Genomic DNA, 23,476 nt, shown 5'->3' on the forward strand with positions numbered 1-23,476 from the left:
AACTTTAGAAACCTCAGTGCAAACCCAGCCTTTGGGTAATATTCAAGGCTGTCAGGAAAAATAAAGCAGCAGATAAGCCATCCCCCAGCAATGGGTAATTGCTATCAACAGGTATCAGTGAGCATGCTGGGGCACAAAGGCCCTGCTGGCACTGACTTCGGCAGGCTAGGAGAAGGCCTTTCCACGATTAAGAAATGCCAGCGCTCCGAGGGCTCTCTTTACGGCCAGAAAAAACCCCAAACTACAGTGAAATAAAGTAGGACATAAAATTTTATTCTGAAATGATCTCTGGCCACAACAATAAAATGTAACAAATATTCACTAGAACAGTCTTAACTCCTGTCAGCAGCTGTACAATACATACAGTATCATAAAACTGGCCACTAGGATTAAAACCCACTACAACATCTTTAATGTTAAGTGGCAACAGCAGCATCTCACAGAAAATTATACATACATATATACACAGTCCACATTCAATCATTTTTCACATGTTTTCAGTACACACAGTTGCAGCATATTACAGTCACGTGTCTAAGTCGTTGCCCAATAAAAACCCAAGCTACTGCTTAGACGTAATTGTAGCAGTTGAACCGAGTAATTACAATTTGTAGCAGAGATGTACAAGCCCCTAGAAACAATAATTCACAAATGTTGTTTTCTTTAAATGCTACCATAGCATTAAACTGGGCAATATTCTAATCTTTGCTGACTGGAAAAAAGAGTTCTTTTTGTATTTATCACAAATATTATTGATGGAAAAAAAATACTAAAAAATGGAGAGCATTAAATAATGCACACCCTTTCCTAAAGATTCTAATATTGCCCGATGCTACTTATGTCTAAAGTGTTTTCAACATTCCCATGAAGTCATTTATAACTCCAAACCACCCACCAAGTTAAAAGTGGCTTAAGTGCCTTGCACCCAAATTGTAAAAATCCCTGGCCACCTTTATAAGAGCCAGGCACATATAAAAGGAATGCACTTTGGTTCATACCAAATGCCCTGGGATTAAATCACACTATAAAACTAAAGAGTTTGAGGTAACTTTTTACAAATACAGTTGATTTCTGTCTAATGTCACCATAACAAAAATTTATTAAAAAAAAACCCAAACTGATTTGATGTTAAAGTACAACCAATGAGGAAGGGCCATCTTTAACCCCTTAATTAGACGTACTACAAGAACAGAGTGTCCTCTCCACCCCAGCAGTGTGATTGCCTTATTGTTTCTATTAAGGCCTCGATCATCTACAGGATGTTTTAAGACAGGTATAGCATTTAAAAATAGATTTCATCCCTACTTATCCAGTATTCAAAGGGTTAAAGAGGCCAAGATGCATGCCCTACAACACGGCATTGGTAACAAAAGGCACATTGTTAACACCAAGGGCACAATCCATCCTCTATTGTTAATCTACACATCTTGCATCACTCTGTTGTTCCAATACACTTAAGTGGTAATGAACACTCCAGTGGTGCAAGAAACTGAGCCAAGTGAGACTGCAACCAAAGACAAGACACTGTGCTATTACCAAATCTGAAAATAGCTCAGACATCCCCAGACAATGGTAACATGTGAGACTAAGCACTGTTTCCAAGCCAACTTCTATCAGCCTAATTATCAGAGCCCTTAGAATAAAATCACATCAAAGCAAGAGGCAACGTCCTTTCCCTCCCTCCCTCCTTTTTTACAGGTATAAATAAGCTACAATAAAAAGCAGCTACATCATTTAAAAACCTTGATGTAGCTGCTCCTTTAGCATAGAGGAAGTTGCACTGTATCTGGGTTAAAAAAATAGCTCTGAATACTATATTTTGGCCTTAAAGTTTCCGGTAGCATTTATGAAGCTGGATCATAAATGCATTATTGGCATTAAGAACTGATTACATGAAAAAGAAAATTTAGTGGTTTTAGCCCATTAATGACCCATGCACATTATGAATGTTTTTACCTTAAATCACCATGAAAGGCAGGAACATGTATCAATGTTCCCTTTAAAATATATTAAGGGAGGTGATTCTTCTTCCACCCCTAACATAAGCATCCCTATTTCTTAACTTTTGCAGGAAGAGTTAAGGTAGAAAGGAGTGGCAAAGCCAAGCAGGTGGTAGAGGAAGTAAAGATTCTCAGTTACTGTACAAAAATACACAGTATTGTATTCCCACAGTCATGAGAGTCAGTTAATTTTATATGAAAATCAATATATCTCTTTTCCAGACTTAGAATTTACTGACTATAACTTACTGGATATTCATATTCCAAAAGCCACTTTTCCTAGCTGTATTACTCTATTTCATTTTTAACATGATTTCATACATGTTTACATATTGCACTTACACATATTGTATAAAGTTGTGAACATTTAACACTAAATAATTTAATTTGACTAGAGGCAGGAAACGATATTAAAAAAAAAAAAAAAGTTAAGAAAAATGGTTGATTGATGCTCTAATTTTTACAGTTATCAATCAACAAATACCATCCTCTACTCAGAAATTATTTTTGGAGCTTCTTTAGGTGTTGACTTTTTGGCAAGAAGTTAAGCGATAGGTTTCCTGAGAATTCTGTCGTTTTGCATTTCTATCCCTCTCCTAGCCTTACATTAAAAATAAACCAACCAACCAACCAACCAGATTAAGCCGTAAGTGATAAAGTAATGAATTTGAAAGAAAACTTAACCGGAAACTTTCTTGGCCTCTCAGGGGACCATGCTTTAAGTATTTTTCATAATTTGTACAAGTAACTCAGTAAAATCTGTGCATATAGGTGTTGCTTATAGTAAAGTTATTGAGGTTTAATGCAATCCATTCTAGTATGTCTTGTTCTAACATCCATAAACCCTTCTAGATTATGTTCTACTTTTTTTAAAATTCCCTTTTCATATGTTTTATACATCCAATGTAGACCACAGCCATTGTACGTGATGAAATATTGATCTTAGATTTCAAACTGTTCCTGTTGAAAACCTGCTACAACGTGTGAATATTTCTAATAGGTCTAGATATTATTCCTCAGTAAAGACCATCTTTCTTCCATTAATGCAGTTAAAAGTAAAAAAAGAAAACCCAAGCATTAGCACACACACACATGAACAAATCTATGCATATCTCTAACTGTTCCTTCAAAGTTAATTTTCAGCTACAAATGCCAAAATTAAATCAAATTCCAACCATTTAACTTTCCTTTGATACTTCTCTCTTATTAGAAAGTACCTAGGATGATGTCTGCCAACTGGAAAGTTTTCCACTGAGGACCTTTCCATCTACAGTTATGCTGTCTAAGATGAAGTACTTTTCTAAAGAAAGCAATATAGTAACATAATGTTTGCCCCTACATGCAGATTTGATCTGAAGTGTAAATGTACCAGAGAGGTCACAGTTGCTTGGACAAAAATTGTCAGAAGAAATAAAAGCAATCTGCAAAATCCATGTAGCATAACAGTCTGGAAGTTACAGTATAATACCAGCAGAACAAGAACTTCTGCCCATGTGATTTAGGGAGACCAAGCTGCACATTAGGAGAGAGAACAGAAGAAAAAAAAAAAAATAAAAGAGAAGCCCCATGTGAATGCTCAATGTTATATACCTGAAATGAAGTCCAGAACATTTTGCTTTACCGTCTCATCAGTCACATTCGGATTTAGAGGAACAGACATACTTCCATCTTCATTCTTTCTGAGACTGCCTGTTCCTCTCACTCTGCCACACAGCATGCCAGGTAAGAGAGTCATTTTAGCCCTGGAAGTTCTTATTTTTTGCATTATATTTAAATGCTCATTTTAAAGAAAAACAAACCCAATACTTTTGAATAGAGAAAGCATTCCATAGGAGGTGACTCCATCATTAGTGATACCACTACCTTCTCTGGGCTACCATACAGAAAATGACAATGTAACATGCTATGGTTCCACTTCAAATTACAGGTTTACAGGTGCTTAACTGTATTTCTTTGAGTATTCTCCCTGGAGTCCAGTCAGGAATAGGCATTAGTGTTTGCAGAATCAAGACCCATACCCATAAAATCCAAAAGGTAGAGTTTTACAAATTTAGCCCCAGGTGAAACCTAATATGAACCATGGAAGAGAAAGGTATCTTTGACACCACGCTGCAATGCATGACAGTTATGTTGTGACCAGTGGCCTGCCACTGATGTTTATTACTGTGTCACACTAGTTACAGTAAGGCTAATTGTACTGTAGAAGACAAACATTTTCAAAAATAAGTATAAAAACTTAAAGCATTGTCCCCATGTTTTTATAAAAACAAAATCAACATTTCTTACATTTAAAATGAGTGCTGAAAGATACAAATGAACAAAGTTATTGAGCAAATAAAAATGTATATCTGAGCTACTTTTTCATACAAATAAGGCTCAGCCACATTGTATCTCTCATATTAACAGCATTGGGTTTTTCAAACTCAGCTAACGAGTTTTGGCAACACTGTTCTTTGCTGAATATTCCCATTGGCATCTGTCATCTGTGCCAAATTAGTCCTCAGTTTTGAAGCTGAGCTTGAAGTCGGAGGTAACTTGGAAATCGACGTTATAGCACCAGTGCTCTCTGTAATTCTCTTTGCCGAGGCCTTTTCCCCAGTTGGAGGCTTTGGCAACCGTCTCCTTAGCCAGGGATGCCGCAAAGCCTGGCTGGGTGTCATCCGGATAGCAGGATCCCATTCTAAACACTGTTTTAAGAAGTCAAGGAACAGGGGATCATCACATCCCTTTAATGCATTACCCCATTCTCTGCTCTCTGGTGGGCCACGTAGTTTTCCTCTCCGAGAACGTCCACCATTAAGTATTACAGAGCCATCAGACAAGGTTGTGATGCTGCAATAGCGGGGATAACCCTTAGAGCTCACGAAGTTTTTGGCTCGCTTGGATGAATCTAAGAGTTTTGGAGAAGGCATGCCCAATAGCTCAATCATACAAGCCAGCTGGTCTCCTTCATCTTCACCAGGTAAAAGTGGGTAACCGGTGAGAAGTTCTGCTAGAATACAGCCCAAGCTCCACATATCGATGGGCATCCCATAACGAGCACCAAGGATGACTTCAGGTGCACGGTAAAAACGTGACTGAATGTAAGTGTAGACACGCTGATGCTCATAACAACTTGAGCCAAAATCAATCACTTTAATACCACTTCTACCTTGTTGCTTCAACAGAATGTTCTCAGGTTTAAGGTCACAGTGAATGATTCTGTTTTTGTGCAAAGAATCCAAGCACTGCAAAATTGAGTGGGCAAACTTACGGACCAAAGGCAGGCTAAAGCCTTGAAACTTGTTTTTCTTTATTAATTCATACAGGTTCATGCTCAGCAATTCAAATGTCATGCAGATATGGCTGCGGAATGTGAAGTTTTCCAACATATGAATAACATTCATGTTGTTATCCTTATCTTGCTTCCGGAGGTGCTCCAGGATCTTAATTTCTTCCGCAGCTTGGCGGTGGAAACGTTTTTCATTTCTCACCATTTTCAGTGCCACATGCTGATGCATCTTGTGATCGTAGGCTTTCACCACCTGCCCAAAGCTTCCTTTCCCTATAACTTTCAGGACTTCATACCTGTATGCAATATGATCATGGGGTACTTGTATATAAGACCCTTGGTCATCATCATACCCGCAGTTATTTGAACCACCAATCACACCTTGCCGCTTCTTTGCATTTGGACCCAAAAAGTATATTTCAGGGTAGCTAAAAATCTCATGATGCTCAAAAGCTGTTAATTTTTGCATGTATTGCTTCATTGCCTGCTCTGGTGTCATAACAGAGGCTTTCACCTTCCCCGTTCCATCTGTAGATTTTAAAGAGCTGGAGCTCCCTTGTCGTCTGTGAGCACTCTCTGTCTGTCTGTCCTGAACCACTGGCAATCCAGATTTGCCTAGTGTTGTAAGTCCATTTGGCTGGGTCGTCAGAACCGTCCTCTTGTTACTATTATCTTCAAACAGCTGCTGAACCTGGATTTGTCCATGGCTACCAACATGGAGGTGTTCATTCATTGTGTGCTTACTGCCCCCAACCTAAAATTGAAAATAAATACAAATCCAGTTAACAAGAAAGGCATGAACTCTATGCTTCACCATTCATTCTGCAACCTGCCATGCTGCCTAAATCACCTCAAAACTAAATACTTTCTTAAAAGTCAATTGTCTACAGATAATCTAAAAAATACAGCACATATACTGTGATACTGCTAGATGTTATTGAATCTTCCAGATTCTTGTTTCTCAGATGCCACTTTCATGGCACTCTAAAATGTTTGCCACAAGGCAATCACAGGTGTGCTACCATGATAACCTAACAGTTCCTCCAAGGAATCTTCAAGGCAACAGTCCTGTAACATCAAGAAGTATGCTTGAGGGACATTAGACTTTACAGAACATAGTAGCAGTTTTATTGATGCTGGAGATCAATATATAATGCCTGCTAGAACTTACATGGCTAAAGCTCTCCTAGTCACCTGTTCTCAGAAGTCAAGATTTTACCCTGTTCCTAAATTTGCTGTATATCAAAAGCTCCAGGTACAATTTTAAGCAATAAGGAATGTGCTGTGGCATGCACAAAAAGGAAAAGAACCTGCACATTTCTGAAGTCCAAGAGATGTCATTTATTGCTTGCAATTAAGACAGTCACTACTCAGCAAAGCATTCAGATCAACAAAGCATAAGCATATCCTTTATCACTGTCCTAAACCAGTCTTATAATAACTTTGAATCAAGATGAGATTTGGGGCCTGATACAGACTTGAGTGGAAAGAAAATCTTTGCCTCGAAGGACACAGAAGTAACTTTAAAATAAAGGAATGGAAAAAAGGATTAGTTGATTTTAGAAATTACATTTGTTCTTGACAGCTTTCATAAGGGAATAAACAGCAGCATTCAGCAGTTTCAAGTGAAGAAACACCAGAAGTACTGGGGTGTGAAAACAACTATTACTCAAACCCTGTTATTTTTAAGAAGAAACAAGAAATTCACAAGCATAGATCTGCCACTAAAATAGCTGTCCTTAGAATTCCTCATCTGCTCTAAAGCAGAGGATAATTAGTTTGTCTTCTGCCTGGTCTTATACAAACGTGGGAAGAATTCCCCTGCTGTCTCTCCAGCTGAATCACCAGTCTTAGTATTTATGTCGAATTACTAACCAAAAGTTCACCAATACTGGCAGACAGATGATCAAGGCAGGGTTCAGAGCACTTTTAATCTGAACCTTATTTTTCCTAGGCAGCTAAGGAAAACACATTTCCTGTTCACTTAAGGTTGCTGAAATTAAATCAGAAAATGACAGTTGTGTGCTGTGATATGAGGCAATGAAATCTGTGCTGCAACCACAGAAGTGCTTCCTAATGAGAAAACCAGGACATGCAACGCAGTCTCTAGCATACTTTGTGCTTCTGTTAAGGTATCAATCTGACATGGCAGAAGCATGTTTTTGTAAATTCAGTAACTTGTTCCCAAGGAGTAGCCAGCTGGATACCAACTTCACCTTTGAATAATTTGAAATTTGCAGCTCTGAAACTCATACAACATAAGACCAAGAGCTCTCAGGGATTGCTTCTGCTGAGTTCACTGCTCTTCTGATTCCATTTTAACTCATGTTGAATAACCAGTCCATTTCTTTTCATCATTTCAGTTTGACTGTGTATGTTTATTTGCAGAGCAATTTGGGCTCACACTATCAAATTTGATCAATCTCATAGAAAGTGTTACCACACAACTGCAATTCAGAGCAAAGATGTTTGTAACATTTAAGTACAGTGAAGATACATGGGATATTGACATTAATTCCCTTCCTAGTTCGATGCCTCAAAAGCACCAGGCATTAAATCATCAAGGGGACTTAACAAGCTTATCATGCCTACAGGGAATTCCTTCAGGTCAAGTTTGAAGCGCACTGCAGCAGCAGTTTCCTGAAGGTTGCCCTGATCCTCTATATAAACATCAGTTGCTGTGGGGGGAAAAAAAAAAAAAAAAAAAAAAAAATTCACCCCAAGCGCTGCTAAATGACACATCTCAGAAGAACCAGATCTAGTTAGTAAGATGAGTTGGAGGTTCAGCACACAAAATACTGCAGAACTACGTAAGAAATGCACAGTGAAGCAATAGAGTAACTGCAGAGATTACTACAAGTACTCAAGCTAGGAAATTCCCATTACAAACGTTTGTTCTGTGGCACTGGCTGAACAATGAAGCAGAACATATGTGGACAAACCTGGAGCAGATAATACTAACATACAGACAATGAGGAAGACAAAGTATAGAGAAAGAGAGGAAAAAAGACCTATAAGAACTTCTTAACCCAAATACTCATTGCCACAGTTCACATTTTTTTTTTTTCTCACTTCAGTCACCTGTTTTCAGAGTTAACTATTTTCTGCCCTTCCTCAGCACTGCTTGTTTTAACGGATGTACTAAAGAATTCTTCGAACTTCAGTTATTTGCTTTTTATCAGGGCTTGGAAAAAATCCAAACATTCATCCACTCTCAACAGGAACTAAAGAGCTCTTTTTCCTAAAAGCATGTTTGCAAACACATTCTAAAGTGTAAACCATGTAGCTCTGTTTCCTGTACCTTCAGGCAGCCTCATGCTTTCTCTTGCTGCTCACAGATTGGCTTTTTTTTCCAAGCAGCAGAATGAAATCACCAGCATTATCCCTACTTCACTCCAAACCCAAAGTGACCGGTTTTGCCAGTTTCAGTCAGCTGCTGCTTGGGAATGCAAATGCAGATGCAGACAGTAGCACTGGTTTTCTTTGTGGAAGAAAAGGCACCGAATTATCACAGGCTCTATTCCAAAAGCTGTGGGAGAGAAGAGAGCTCACTTTTCCTTCAAAAACTCCAGCAGGAGTTTCAGAGCTATCGGACACATCACAACCACAAAGTCGGTATGAAAAATGGACTTTCCCCATCTGAGGGAACTGCCTGCACAAGAATCACCACCTCTTCCTCTATTTCCAACCCAGATGAGGGTTGGATTCTCACCAGCCCTTTGCTCTGCCTATCTACTTCTGGCTACCAAGTGTCTGAGATGGCTGTCAAGTCCAGGCTTGCACTGCTTACAAGCTCCACAGGCTTCACTAGTGAAGCTGTAAGTTCCCTGAAGCACAACTAATGGGCTTGGGAAGCTACAAAAGACGACGGTCGTCTTAGTGCAGTACCAAACTGTTCACGGTACACAGAAGCTCCATCAGCCTTTCATCCGAAACCGTAAGTCTGAGAGGTTTATAACGTACCTCCCCTTTGCTTCTGCAGATGGGCCTGTAAATCCCAGAACCAACAACCTACACAGTTGACAACCCGCATGGACTTATGCAGCTTACTTATTATGTATTTTATTGCCTGTGCTCAGACCCATCTACACCTTCTAAGATTTACGTATTTTTATGGCGCGCACCTTCAAAAACTTATTGATGGACACATTTCTCCATAAAACATACTGAAATAACAGGTAAGCCTGAACTCAAAGAAGTAATCTTCCTGAATTTCCTGGCAACATCAATTACAAAACAGCAAATGTTGAAACGGGGTTATTTTCCTTTCTCAGTAGTTTTTGGTAACTTCAAGATCCCTGTTACAATTTTGCTTTAACTTCGGTTTGCTCAGTTTACAGAAGTTGATGGATATGCCAAAAACATTCACCTCACCTTTGAAACAGGCACACCGGGCAAAACAACAAAAACCCTCACTTTTCTGGGGGGACGAGGGTGGGGAGTGTTTGTTGTTTTGTTTTGTTTTCACAAATGGGTTTAGGGACAGAAGTAAAACATTTAACCTGCTATACTTAGTCTACAGACCTCTAACATAGAAGTAGCATAAAACTGAGTCCACCCTGCTAGTAAGAAGGCAAACTGACAATTCCTTTGTGGTAACACTCGGTCAATGCAATGGTCTGTTTCAAGACCTTCTACAAGACTATGAATATAGGACTCCAACCACAGAGGCATATACCTCATCTCACTTTTATCTTCCAAAAGCATCAAGACGTTATGTAGTTGTAGAATATTGCATCTTTGTAAAAGTCACTTGGTGTGATATTAGCACCCTATAAAGCTACCCAAGACAGAAACACAATTCAGCTATATATTATCATTTTATTTTGAGCAAAACTGCAGAAAAAAATATTTTGCTCTCCATCAGAATCTAAAAAGGTTTCTAAAATTAATCACGATGGCCTGCTGAAATACTGCACAGGAATAAGATGTCTTTATTTGCTATTACTCTGCAAAGATGAGGACAAGGGAGAAATAGTGTTCCAAAGTAGTAACTTAATTCAAGAATAAATGTTACACTACTTACCCCCTTTTTTACAGCATTTCTGGACATGCCAGTTTCAGCCCGACTATGTCTAACATGCTAGAGGCATACAGTATCAGGTGTAGCACGCTTCACTGCCTGTATTTTGTTGACTGCAGCCTGAGCATATGTACAAAAGGCCTTTTTTTCCTTGATAAAGGAATTCAACAGCATTCCTCTGTTCAGGACTAAAAATAGTTGCTAATTAGCATGATAACAATAATGTAGGATTATCATAATGGTTTTATACACCAAAAAAGACTAAGCCCTTCTCCTAAAGAGCTTGTGGCTCAACAAGAGATGTAGAAAAACCACACCATTTGGATTTTTTTGCTGCTGCCATACCCCTGGTCCATATAAGCTTATATTTTTAAAAGATAACTTTGACTTTATATAGCAAATATTTTCACAAACAGAACTATGCCTCAAGAGTGATATCAATTCATCAATTTTTTCCCTCCTGTCAACGACTACACAGGTACGGTGAGTCTGAATACTTCTGGGACACCCTGCGTGTATTATGCATGTTGAAACCAAAAAGGACAGTCAACGCACACAAAGTTGAACCCTTCAGGTAAGCTGAAGTGTACACATACAAGAGATGTGCCCAGATGTACTGCAGTCCCCACAGCACAGTCACCTACTATTGGAGCACAAGTTTCAGAGAGAGTTCCCCCCAGTAAAAGTTAAGATAGCTTCATATTCTCCCTAGACGTAAGTTTTATGTAGAAGAAGAAACATCCAAAGAAATTTACATATAGCAAAGTCCAGGTCATGACTGTATACTTACTTCCACCCTAACATGACAGCACTTCTGTGGCAATTTCTTACATGAAAAAACCCAAAGAAAATACCTTCCTATTGTGGTATACCTACTTTAAAGCAGCTGCCTACAGTAAAAATCTGCAGCACATGACCCGCCAGCTCTTCATGGTAACAGAGTCCAGGAATCTCTGTTCTTTTATAATGTAAATTAATTTTTAAAAATTGTTTAAATTTTATTTTTTTACGATTAAGACTAAACAACTGATGCAAAAGTATACAGATAGACATCCACTCCCAGTGGCAAAAGAAAATGGGCTTGCGGTAGGGAAATCTTAGAAAGGGCTTGAAGAGAGAGACACTGAATCATGCACTGTAAATGGGCTGCTGTTACACAGAAGGAGAAAAAGATTAAGACTGCTTTACTGCAAAAGAAACAGGAAGAGTGCAAAATGCAGGGATACGTGCCAAATAAGAAAGAACAGTGATGGAGGTAGGCAGAAGACAGAGACGAGTCTGGGAGAGGGACTCACAGACGGGTGGGGATTTACACGAGCAGAGCAGCAGGCAAGCAAGATAATCTCTACGGCAGCATGTCAAGTGGATGTAAGAACACTATAACGAAGAGGAGAGTGAGAATGGAAAAAGGTCCCAATCACCAAGGCAAGAACTTAAGGCTTCAAAAGAGAAAGCAACGACTTTGGAGAGGAAAACAAAGAGGACAAGGAGTTGGAAACCAGTTCATGTTTTCCACCATGAGCCAAAAAGGTATGGAAGCAGACACAAATGAGCCTAGGATGAAGCCGCATTTTTTTTAAAAATAAACAAACCCCTTCCCTGCTACAATACTCAACAGCCTGCTTAGCAACAAAGGTTGCTGTGATTGCAGACACTGCAGCCAAAACCTCTGCCCTGTTATATGAAGCCTGTGTAAAACAGCATCTTCCCCCCTTCTATCCATGCTACTATATTCTACCAAACAATAAAACTTCACTTGAAAGTAGGAGACCACAGTTTCCTTAGAGGCTAGATCATACAACTCACTACTGCAAGAAATATGACAGGTAGTGGATTTCTGCTCTGTCTGAAATAAAAGAAAAACTTTTTAGCTTAAACAAAAACCCATCTTCAATCTCAGTCTCTCTTCACAACTAGTGTGTACAACAATGCACACGCTTACATCCAGCCACCAGTAAAATCAACTACTTAAGCAAACTGTATCTTCTGAAAGTTTGAAACAAATAAAAATACTCTCAATTTTTTGCTATTACAGAAGTCACACAGATACAATAGGGGTGAAAACAGAATAAGCAAATGAACACAAAGGAGGAAAATGGTTTAAGAAAACTGAGAAGTTCCATTTTAAACAGCTCTGATTGGAGGATGACAAACCAACGGTTTCAATCAGTCAGTATCAGCTGAGGTCAGTAGGCCTGAAGTTTATAGAAAGATCACGTAACAGATATAGCCCTTTTTTTTTTAAGGTTGAAATCCAGCATACTGATGTCACATCTGATCCTTACCGCAAAAAGTTATGTTAGCCAACCACAAAATAACTACCTACAAAATTCAGAAAGGCAGTCTGAGGTATTTCTGCAATAGTACCCAAGGCTAAATAAATACTGTAGAGCAGGCTCTGTATCACAAAAGCAAGGCAGAGCCTGCAACAGTCAGAATCTAGAGAGACACGAAACACAGCAATATAATACTTCATCATCCCCATGTGCTTCCATAAGCACTTCATCTCTATGTATATATACATACACACATGCATCTGTGCTATATATAAACCTGAACACCCCTTGCATGCTTTCATAAAGACTTCATCTTTATATATGAACAGACACTATATATAATACATACACACACACATATAAATCGATGTTTAAAAATACCAAAGTTCTGCACTTCCAAAATTAGTAAGTAGTTCCAGATATATAGCTGGACCACCATGCTTTCACAAATCCTAAATTAAGTCTTGGCTGTGTTACATGTGGGCCCCTGTTTTTTGTGGGCCCATCTGCATGTACAACTTCATGATTGGTGTTCAGGCTGTTAGTACTACGTTCCTTCTCTTCTAATTTTATAAAAAAATTAAGCTGCTGCCCCAACTCTAAAAATCAACCAGCACTTAACTGGTCAATGAATGTGGAAAAAAAAGCCCTTTGATACTAATGAACGATTCAGATAAATAACCTAGCTACATAAATATACAATGATGTTGATTTGAAGTATGCAGCTCCACCTTGAATTTGCAGAATATTCATCATTCCTTTTGAGAATACCCTACGTACACTGTTTTTTTTTTTTTAATTTAAGCCAATTCTTTCTATAAATGGATTTGAATAAGATGCTTTTACCCCTGCAGCTACATAGAAAGTCACTGAAACACTAATATCTAAATGCATAGTTTCACCTTCTACTAGCCTATAATCACATTACCATTTAAAGCTCTGCCATATGTTTACGAAGATAGTATGTGAGCATTCATGAAGAAGTCATTAATTCCAAGAAAAGTATGCCATCAATGCTTTTCAGGGTCACTATGAAACCTTTCATAATTTAAAAGGAAATGTATGCAATAAAAATTTCAGATATTTAGTGTTAACATGACAGCATATAGACCCTCTCTCTACTCGCTCATGCCTTCAGGAGAGAGATACCCTCTCTCATCCATATATAGTGGCATACTTGGGAAGTTTCATTCCTAGTAGATTAACTAGGAGTCGAAGATAATGTGAGATACCACAGAACCGGAAAATAACATCCTTCTCATGCCATCAGTGCTTATTTCTTTAGGTAAACTACTGCAGCAATAAAGTCAGATTCATCCAATCACTGCCCCCAAGTACAGTGATAGCTATTTCTAGGGAAGACAGCTATCGGCCTGAACTAATCAGACATGTAAGGAGAGAGCAGCCTTCGTTTTTCACCACAGTTCATGCGACCCTTTAAGCACAGTGACTAACCTCATTGCCAAAATAATGTCATCTCAAAAAACACATTTACCAGAACAGCTCCTCTGTGCGAGTGTGGAAGATCGAATTTGTCACTGAAAACGAGACACAAAACCAGACTGAAGGGGGGCTGGGGAGGGGGAAGGAGAAAGCTGCTTCTCAGTGCAGTCAAAGGGTCCCAACCTCACCACAAACATGCACGTCTGATCGGAGTCTGCAGAAATTAAATACACTTTGCTTAAGCACCAAGCGCCCCGTTAGGCGGGACGGGGCGCCCACGGCGGGGGGGGGGGGGGCGGTGCCCGTGAGGGCTCGGTCCCGCCGCAGGGGACACCCGGCAAAAGGAGAGCGGCGGCCAAGCCCCCGGGGCCAAACCCTGCTTCCCCGCCCCATCCCACACTCCCCGGCCCCACACCCCGTGCCCGGGCTCACCGTGTGGGAAGCGTTGCTGGCCCTGAGCGGCGGCAATGCGAGGGGTGACGGCGGGCCGGTCCCAGCTCCTGCTCGGGAGAGCCCGGCTCCGGTGCCCGGGGAAGACTGCAGCGGGCGGCCGCTGTCCCCTGCCCTGCCTGCGGAGAGCAGAGGGGGGGGGGTGAGCGCGGCAGGCGGCGGCTGCGGCCCCGGCGCTTCGCCGGCACCGCCGCCCGTCTTGTTTCAGGCAGAAGCCATTAGAAAGCTAATCACCGCCGCGGCGCACGCACACACACCCCGATCCGGCTAATAGCGCGGGCGGGCCATGCTCGCCCGGCTAAACCCTTCATCCGAGATTAACCCGCCACCGACAGGCGCCTAACCGGGAGAACAAGCCGGATCTGCCCCGCACACGCCTCGGGGCTGGACGGCCGCCCAAACCCCCCCCCCCCACCCCCGAGCCGTCTGGCCCGCCGAAATCCCGGCGCCGCCGGGGACCCGCCAGGAGTTCACAAGCCTGCAGCGGGAAGCGCAGACTAGCACCGCTGTCCCCCCCCCCGCCGCCCCGTCAAACGCGGCCGCTCCGGCAAACGCAACGATTCCCAATTTTTACTGGGTCGGTTTTGCGGAGTGGTTTTCCCCTCCACCCCCTTCCTTCCCCAAGGCGAACTCGCCACCCCGCACGCCGGAGCCGAACACGCAGCTCCCCCCCCCCCCCCCCCCCCCCCGGGGCTCGGCTGCCGAGGGGAGGGTGGATCATTGTTCCGTCACGCACACGGCCCCGCTGCGGCGGCAGCCGCGGGGGCAGCCGAGCCTTCCCCCCGGTTCCCCCCCGGCCCGGCGCGGCGGCGATCAAGGCGGCCCCCTCCTTACCGGCTGGGTAGACAGCACCAGCGGCGGCGCTAGCTGAGGGTTTTCTGGTTAACATGGCCGCTGGAGAGGAGGGAGAGGAAAAGGCATGTCAGGGTGGCTCTCCTCCGCTGCTCCTCGGCTTCTCCGGTCTGCGGCTGCCTCTCTTCTCCGATCAGCTACACCCAGACCCAGACGCGTCCTCCGCTGCATCCCCCTGGCCCCGGGCCGGCCGGACAGACCCCCTAATGGCCCGCCGTCGCCTCCCGCCGCCGCCGCAGCAGCAGCAGCAGCCGCGCCGCCGCCGCAGCCCCCGGCCCAAGCTCATCACCTTCCCCCGCCCCCGCCCCGGTCGCCCCGGTCCCCTCACACGGAGGAGGGGGGCAGCAGAAGGCGGCCGGACAGGGCCCTCCTCCTCGAACGGCGGGCACAGGGACAAACAGCGCATTGGAGGGGCAGTCCCCGCCCCGCCGGCCGCCTCCCCTCCCTCCGTCCCTCCCGGCCTCCTTCCCTTCCCCTACCGCTCCGCTCCGCGGCAGCGGCGGGGCCCGCCGCTCTCCCCCCCCCACCCCCGCCCGCCGCCGCCTGCGCAACGGCCGCCACCCGCCCAACGGCCGCCTCACGCCGGGCCCTGGGCGCGGAGAACTGAGGGGGGGGGCACCCGGCCGTTGGTCACCCCCCGGGGTCACCAGCCATCTTGGCCGCCGGCTGGCAGCCTCAGCCTCTCCCTGACCCCCCCCCCCCCCCCCGCTCCGCCTGTACCGGGGCAGGGGGAGCCCCCCCCTCGGCCGCTCCGGCGGCGTCGGGGTGTGAGGGGGGAAGATGGGGGGGGGGGGGGGAGAGAAGTCGGGGTTCAGGCAGCGGGGGTTACTTGGCGTCAAACTGGGAAGGACAAAGGTGGCGCCGTGGGAGGAAGGATAAATAACTTGAAACGTGAAATGAGGTGAAAACTTGAAAAAAAAAAAAAAATGGCAGTGAGGGGGATGAGCTGTTGGGATTGCCCTGGAGTTGTAAGTGCCTCGAGCTGGAAGGAGGGAAATGAGAGTGCGGCGAGGAGGGACGCGGACAGGGACGTTATTTGCCTTGTTTTCCAAACTGTACAACGTGCCTTGTGGAGTACAATGCTTTGAATTCCTGGTTTGTCAGTTTGAACGTCATTAAGAGACAAAAATAGATATCTGAACGTTTGCTCAGCTTGGGACAGCGTTGAAATGAACTCTCCTACCTACGCTCAAACCTTTTTGAAGTCTGTACAGACCATGCATATTTTCCTTTTTGAAACTGCTGGTAGATATGTAGACAGACCGCCCTTCATCTCCTTTCACAGAAGAAGACAGAAAAATAAATCTCCCTTTTTCCTACGCTTAAAAAAAAAATAATCCATCCCTGCTGCCAGAGAGAAAGACTTTGCCTCTTCCAGTACTGCAGATACATGCATAAACAAAGACGTTTCCTGTACTGGTACAAAGAAATAAACAATTTCCCTAACCCTCCTGTCACATGGAGAAAACAATCATACCTTCTTCAGCCCACACCCACCTAATCTTTTCCCTTCACTGTAGCAGAAAGCAAGCTTTGTCTTCCTCAATATCCCTCCAGATATCCACCGTGTTCCCCGTGTCCCTTCCCCTTGGCTGCCAGGTGTAGAAATGCTGTTTTCTGATTGCTCTTAGTATTTTCCTGTCATTTTCCCAAGCAGCGCATGCACGTCAAAAGGATCTGAATATAAAACACTGTGATAATATTAGCGCTCTTTGTGTGATACCTTAAATGTTTCAGGAATGGCAAGAAAAAGATACTTTCCTGATTAGTTTAAGGAGGGGAAGGGGGAAGAAGCTTGTTCACATTCAAACTAGATAATAAAAACAAGTTGATATCAATTATCTTTTGTAGGGCTTGCAGGAGCTCTTAAGTCATTTCAAATGATGTATCTTCTCTGACTGTCAAAGTCACAGATGGCTTCATACATATTCTGGGATTGGTTACACCTAAACATCGAGGTGAGAGAAAGTCTGTTAAATGTCTCGTTTCACCCCCTTTCCGGTCAGGTATACCATTCACAGTATGACTTCCATAGTTTGTTCAAACCATCTTGGACCACTATGAAAACTATTTGAAAATTTGAGTTAGTCTATTACATAGTAAACAATCTTTTAATTAAATCAGTGGGAACACATTATAATGGTACCTGTCCAGCTTATTTTCTGTCTAATACTGTGTGCATTGTAAGCTTTCAGCATTGGTCTTTAAGCCTGAGTGGATGTGCTGGTTTTGGCTGGGATAGAGTTAATTTTCTTCGTATTAGCTACTATGGGGCTATGTTTTGGATTTGTGCTGAAAACAGTGTTGATAATGCAGGGATGTTTTCGTTATTGCTGAGCAGTGTTTACTTACACAGTCAAGGCCTTTTCTGCTCCTCACCCCACCCCACCAGCGACCAGGCTGGGGGTGCACAAGGATTTGGGAGGGGACACAGCTGGGACAGCTGACCCCCACTGACCAAAGGGATGTCCCAGACCGTATGATAACACACTCAGCATATAAAGCTGGGGGAAGAACGAAGCGGGGGATGCTCAGGGTGATGGCGTTTTTCTTCCCAAGTAACGGTTACGTGCTGGAGCCCGGCTGTCCTGGAGATGGCTGAGCCCCTGCCTGCCCACGGGAAGCAGTGAATGAATTCCTTGTTTTGCTTTGCTTGTGTGCGGCTCTTGCTTTCCCTAATAAACTGTCTTTATCTCAGCCCACAAGTTTTCTCACTTTTCTCATTCCCTCCCCCATCCCACCGAGAGGGGGGAGTGAGCGAACAGCTGAGTGGCGCTTAGTTAAACCAAAACAGTGGGCTTGGGCCTGCTGAGATGCCTCTCTTTTTTTTCTGTCTCTTTGTCCGTCTGCAACCCATCCTGGCATCTGCTGTCAAGGGCAGTACCTGATGGGAGTCTGAGGTGGAACTCAAGATGAGGTCAAGACCATCTTGATTCCTTCTGAATGCAGTACAATAAACTTCAATTTAAAAGCCTCTTTCATGCAGGATTTGGGTTGATAAAGAGGAACGTGCTAATGTAATTGTAAAATACCTTGGCTGCAAGTAGCAATGGCTTTAACAGCCTCCTTCAAAATCCTAGTTGCAGATCTACAAAGAAGAGAAGAAAGCAGAGCCTATATACTCAAAGACAAAGCAAAGATTAATTCTTTCATCCCAAGTGTTACACTCAGGAATCTGAACTATGTCCTGTCAAGTGGCCACAAAACTTTCTTTTTTCTGATACTGTACAACTGAACATATAAGCACTTTCCAGACCAGTACTTCACTAGATGAGATCAACAGACTTCAGTTCCCAGGACAGAAATAATATTAGGCACCTGACAGGGGAAAGTGTACAGTGCTCAGAAATCAGAGAACAAAATGAATCAGGGTTTTCTTGGTCCCTTTTCCTGCTCCTTAAGTTTTTATTACCTGAAAGTGTGAACTAACCTATAATGACAGACTAGTCTTCCCTTTCTTGCAAGCAAACCTACTAAGTGTTCATGAGTGTCTGACTACTTAGAATCATAGAAGGATAGAATAGTTTGAGTAGGAATGGACCTCTAAAAGTCACCTAGTCCAACCCCCCCCTGCAAGGAGCAGGGACATCTTCATCTAGATCAGGTTGCTCAGAGCCCCGTCCAACCTGGCCTTGAATGTTTCTAGGGATGGGGCACCTACCAACTCTCTGGGCAACCTGTTCCAGTGTTTCACTACCCTCAATGTAAAAGATATCTTCCTTATACCTAGTCTAAATGTACCCTGTTTGAGTTTAAAACCATTATCCCTTGTCCTGTTGCAACAGGCCCTACTAAAAAGTTTGTCCCCATCTTTCTTATAAACCCCTTTAAGTACTGAGAGGCCGCAATAAGGTCTTCCTGGAGCCTGCTGTTCTCCAGGCTGAACAACCTCAACTCTCTCGGCCTTTCTTCATAGGAGAGATGCTGCAGCACTTTGATTATTTTTGTGGCCTCCTCTGGACACACTCCAACAGCTCCAACAGGTACTTGCAAGGGACTTGTAAGGTAGTGTCATCAAAGCACTTGTTTTTAAGAGAAACGGCTGAAAACTTTATTTCCAAAATAAAGAGTACCCAAAGAGGCCTACAGACTGGAAAGTGCCAACTGAGTGGGACACAGTCAGTACTGGTTCTGCACCACAGTGGCCACGTAAGGAAGGAGGTGAAGGGGTCAGCAGTTGGAGGTGCAGGTGGGATCAAAAAGCTGCTTGCTGCAGCTATCTTGAAGAGGCTTAGGTTGGGCTGTCACAGATATCATCCTGTGATAAACTGTAGAAAGTGTTCTGGAACAAAAATTAGCAACTCTTTGGTAAAAATAAGGTGGTTAAATCACAACCATTGAATGAGAAAATTAAAATTCCTTTTTTTTTTTAAAAAAAAAAAAAAAAACCACAGCAAAAAAAACAGAACCAGAATAGTCTAGAATAAAACGTGTTATCTGTAAAACCTTGTCTAAAAGTATTCCTGCCCACATAGTACATTAAAATGCATTATTGAAGATAATGTGCTAGTACAGTGAGGAGAGATACAGAGCATGTTGTGTTTCTTGAGCCATTCTGTCAGGGCCCTTGTGACCAAGACAGATATTAATTGCAAGCAAACTGTGAGGAGTTGCTGAGGTCTGTTTTGCCAGGCTGCCTTGGGACCCACTTCATATCTAGTTGTCCTGTTAGACCACTGTGCTTCCTTAGCATCACTGTGAAATCTCCCATGCCAGTCCTCTTACCTCTCCAAAGTGGATGCTGGTTAGGGTTTAATTATATGGGGCTTTGGTATGTAGCTGTAGGGCGAGAGAGGCTGGCCGGTCAGTCACACAGCATCTCTGGTATTAGCAAACGCTTATGTGGTCAGACACCAGGGAATTCCTCAGAAGCCATGCGTGTCCAAAGCTGCGGTGATGACTTTGGGGGCTCCCACAGTGACGGGTGCAGTGGTTGCTCAGCACCTTGCTATGCTCTGACTGTTCTCACCGTGCACAGGAAACTATTTTGGCTGTAGATAAATGACTGCTAGGTAGAGCAAATACAAGGCACCTCAGACATATGATGGGGATGAAGGACGCCACGCTTAGGGACATGGTTTAGTGGTAAGATTGGTAGTGTTAGGTTAATGAGTGGATTTTATGATCTTAAGGGCCTTTTGCAACCTAAATGATTCTATGATTTTATGAAAAGTAGAGGTAAGACAAGCCTAGAACAAAGAAAGTAAAAATGTGGTTTTCTTCCACCTTTTAATCATCCTCTCATACTAAATAGAGTTTGCATAAGAAGGAGAATCTATACTCACTCTCAACATCTTTTAAAATGTTCTAAGACCTAAGCCATTTAAAAATATATGATTTTTCCCATTGTTTTTGTGAAGCAGGGCTTAGATGCTGAGCTGGAGACATTAAAGCATTTAGGATATGTCTCACCATCAATCAAACAGAGGTCCAAGTCTGTTGTCTCAGCCAGTAATCCTTATTTTAAAAGTAAACCCTTAAGCTCGGTAAGTGGTTGCCTCAGGAGGGCCTGAACACAGTCAACACTGGGTTCTCATTAATGTATTGTGGATAATTTAGGCATGAGCAGGACTGTGTACACTACAGTGTGGTCTTTCAGCAGATCATGCTGAGAACAGTGTAGGCACTTCAAAATGCAGCAACCTACAAATGCTAGCATTGCAGATGGAAAGCACACAGGTCAGGGCTCGACTAGCTCTCAGACGCACACTTTGTTGTTTGGTACATGTGTAAGGTTTGCAACTCCACCCTCCCCAGAAAAAAAAAAAAAAAATCCAGCAGAGCATCACCTGTAACTTGGGATAAAATTGTATTTCAATACAATTATAAAAAATGAGGTTATATATTCAGAGCAAGAGTGCAGAAAATCACTGCTACAAATCAGTTTGCTGGTACATATTCATACTGACATGAGGGTATATGAAGCTAAACTGGCTTGCCAGGTTCAGATGTTTGTTGGCCTTTATTCCAGTGTGTGTTCTGTTGAGGCTAAACTTTATTCTGTGTTCAAGGGTTTGCTCTTTCTGCTGTTTAAGAACACATAAGTCACCACTTCTATAACAGTATTAAGACAAAACAAAGGATGTTTTAGTGGTCAGTGAGTACACCCTGAAGAGATACTCTGAGATCCTATGAGTCTGCAAGCCTATGAGTAATTTTTTATCCTTAAGCTATTACAGCTATTTTGTGGGAGATTATCTCACAATATATTTGTATTTTAGTGCTGGAAAATTGCATATTAAGAAAAATGCTTTCCCTTTCACCAGACCATGCCAATGTTTCTAATTTTCTCTATTATATATTTTATATATAATTTCTGTATTCTTATAGTATTAATATTCATTAGAACGTTACTCCTTTGTGTAAACTCACAGCATGTATAATAGGAGGAGAAGGGTTCTTGTTTTCCTCTCTCATACAGCTGAGGCAATCCTGATGGAGTCAGTGGAGTAGCATTAATACAAAATTAATCTCAGGGAAAAAGCCTAATGCTGGCTGATTCTTTTCAGCTGCTGGCACACCCTTCTTTATGTACTCAGAAAAAAAGTGAACTTCTGGAACAAGAAAAGAAGGAAATGATGTATGTGTCATTGGCCCTTCTTCTTCTGTGGACCCTTCCACCTCATCTGTGAGGCTCCTCCATTCCCCCAGCTACACAAACAAGGGAGATGTGATATTTGAAAAGACATAATTTAAAACCACTGGCTCTCATGTCACTTGAATGTTAGTCTTTCCTAAAAAGTCCTATAAAACAACAGTTACTGCAAGTTTAGTATACAGATGATAGTTAGGATTTCTACCAAACTGTTTCAGAGAGAAACCGCAAACTTGTTAAACCTTGTGTCATTCTCTGAATTCAGTTTCCTTTTCTAACCACTTTGAAAATCAATACAGAAACTCAGTATAATCTTTCTTGCACTCGTTGTGTGGGCTACTCAGTTTCAAAACCAGCTGTTCACACACAAGGTTAGTCCCAGCTGTTGAAACCCTGGTAACCTTGGCTCATCCAATCCACATGTGAAACAAAAGAGACTTAGCTTTAAAGGGTCTATGGGAGTCAGTTACTCTATGCAGCAGCGTTTCATAGATGCTGGGATTTATTTCTGTGAGGTGCTGAGAGGTTTCAGCTCCCCTGAGTCAGGGACCCCAATATCTCACAGAGTGCACTGAAATTGAGAAATTACGTATCTCACTCACTTGTGATAAAGCTCATTAAAATCACCGCTCTACAAAAATACAAAAGTGAGACATAATGAAAAGATAATGGGTCAGAGGAACTCAGAATCCAGAAAGAACTCCAACCAAGTTCTTTTCCTTACCCGTGCTTTCTCTGGGCAGAATTTATTAATAATAAAAGGAAAATGAATCATTCAGTCCCAGGGCCTGAGTGTTATATTATTAACTAGTATAATCTACTGTCAGGATTTACATGGTGACTTTTGAGTTAAACCATGAGCCACCTGCTGAAAAGCAAATTTAAGGCTACATGCTGGGAAAGAACTTTCTCATTAAAGCATAATCAAGGTTTGTTAGGGCAACAAGAAAGGAACCAACCTGATGTGCTGAATTAAACTGAGTGGGAACTGAAGGTAGCAGACAGATGTGGAGAGTTCTTCAGCTCCCCATGTCACAGGATGTGAGCCCTTCAGTGACTTACCTTGGGAAACACAGACTGCATCTGTTAAATGCAAATGTAAGAGGAGCCTCAGACCATGTTTCCTAAGTGCAGTGTTTCCTATGTGCACCATCCACAGTTCTTTTTCTTCAGTAATGAGCCTCCTTACCCTTCTCCATTTACCTCAGGAGCGTAAAAAGTACTCTAAGTGGGCATGGTCAGACTGATATTTGAGTAACAAGAGGGGACGTGCAGGCATATACGTATCCTGGGGAGGGAGAGTTAAGAGCCATCTCCCCAGTGCCCCCTTCAGTACCACACTACTGGTCCTTTGGTGTGGAAGTACCCTGAAGTGCCCAGCCTCTCATTTAGATTGCTGTGTGAATGCATGGTGGATGTGTGTATTCAGCTGTGAAGAGGGGGGAGAAGAGAAATAGCGAATAGATGATGTGAAAATGAAACAGAGGCTTTAATACACTATCATCATTTGTAATCTCCTTCCAAAGGAATAAATGTACACATTAACACACAAACAGTTCACAATCA

The 23,476-nt window shown here is 42.7% G+C and overlaps 1 protein-coding gene across 2 annotated transcripts; it reads right to left on the minus strand.

Annotated features, from left to right (window-relative positions):
* Positions 1-252: 252 nt before the first annotated feature.
* On the minus strand, positions 253-15,698 carry DYRK2 (dual specificity tyrosine phosphorylation regulated kinase 2). Of its 2 annotated transcripts, XM_042793102.1 has the most exons (3): positions 15,298-15,698; positions 14,446-14,582; positions 253-6,025 (listed from the first exon to the last, which is right to left on the minus strand). In XM_042793102.1, the coding sequence occupies exons 1-3, from the start codon at positions 15,350-15,352 to the stop codon at positions 4,424-4,426; spliced, it is 1,794 nt and encodes a 597-aa protein (XP_042649036.1). In that variant the 5' UTR covers positions 15,353-15,698; the 3' UTR covers positions 253-4,423. The 2 variants fall into 2 exon arrangements, with proteins under 2 accessions (XP_042649036.1, XP_042649037.1); XM_042793103.1 differs by lacking the exon at positions 14,446-14,582 and having other exon boundaries at positions 15,298-15,579.
* Between the last annotated feature and the right edge of the window lie 7,778 nt (positions 15,699-23,476).

Source organism: Tyto alba, unplaced genomic scaffold, assembly GCF_018691265.1.
Source record: "Tyto alba isolate M040663 unplaced genomic scaffold, T.alba_DEE_v4.0 Super-Scaffold_2, whole genome shotgun sequence".
Lineage (NCBI taxonomy): Eukaryota > Metazoa > Chordata > Aves > Strigiformes > Tytonidae > Tyto > Tyto alba.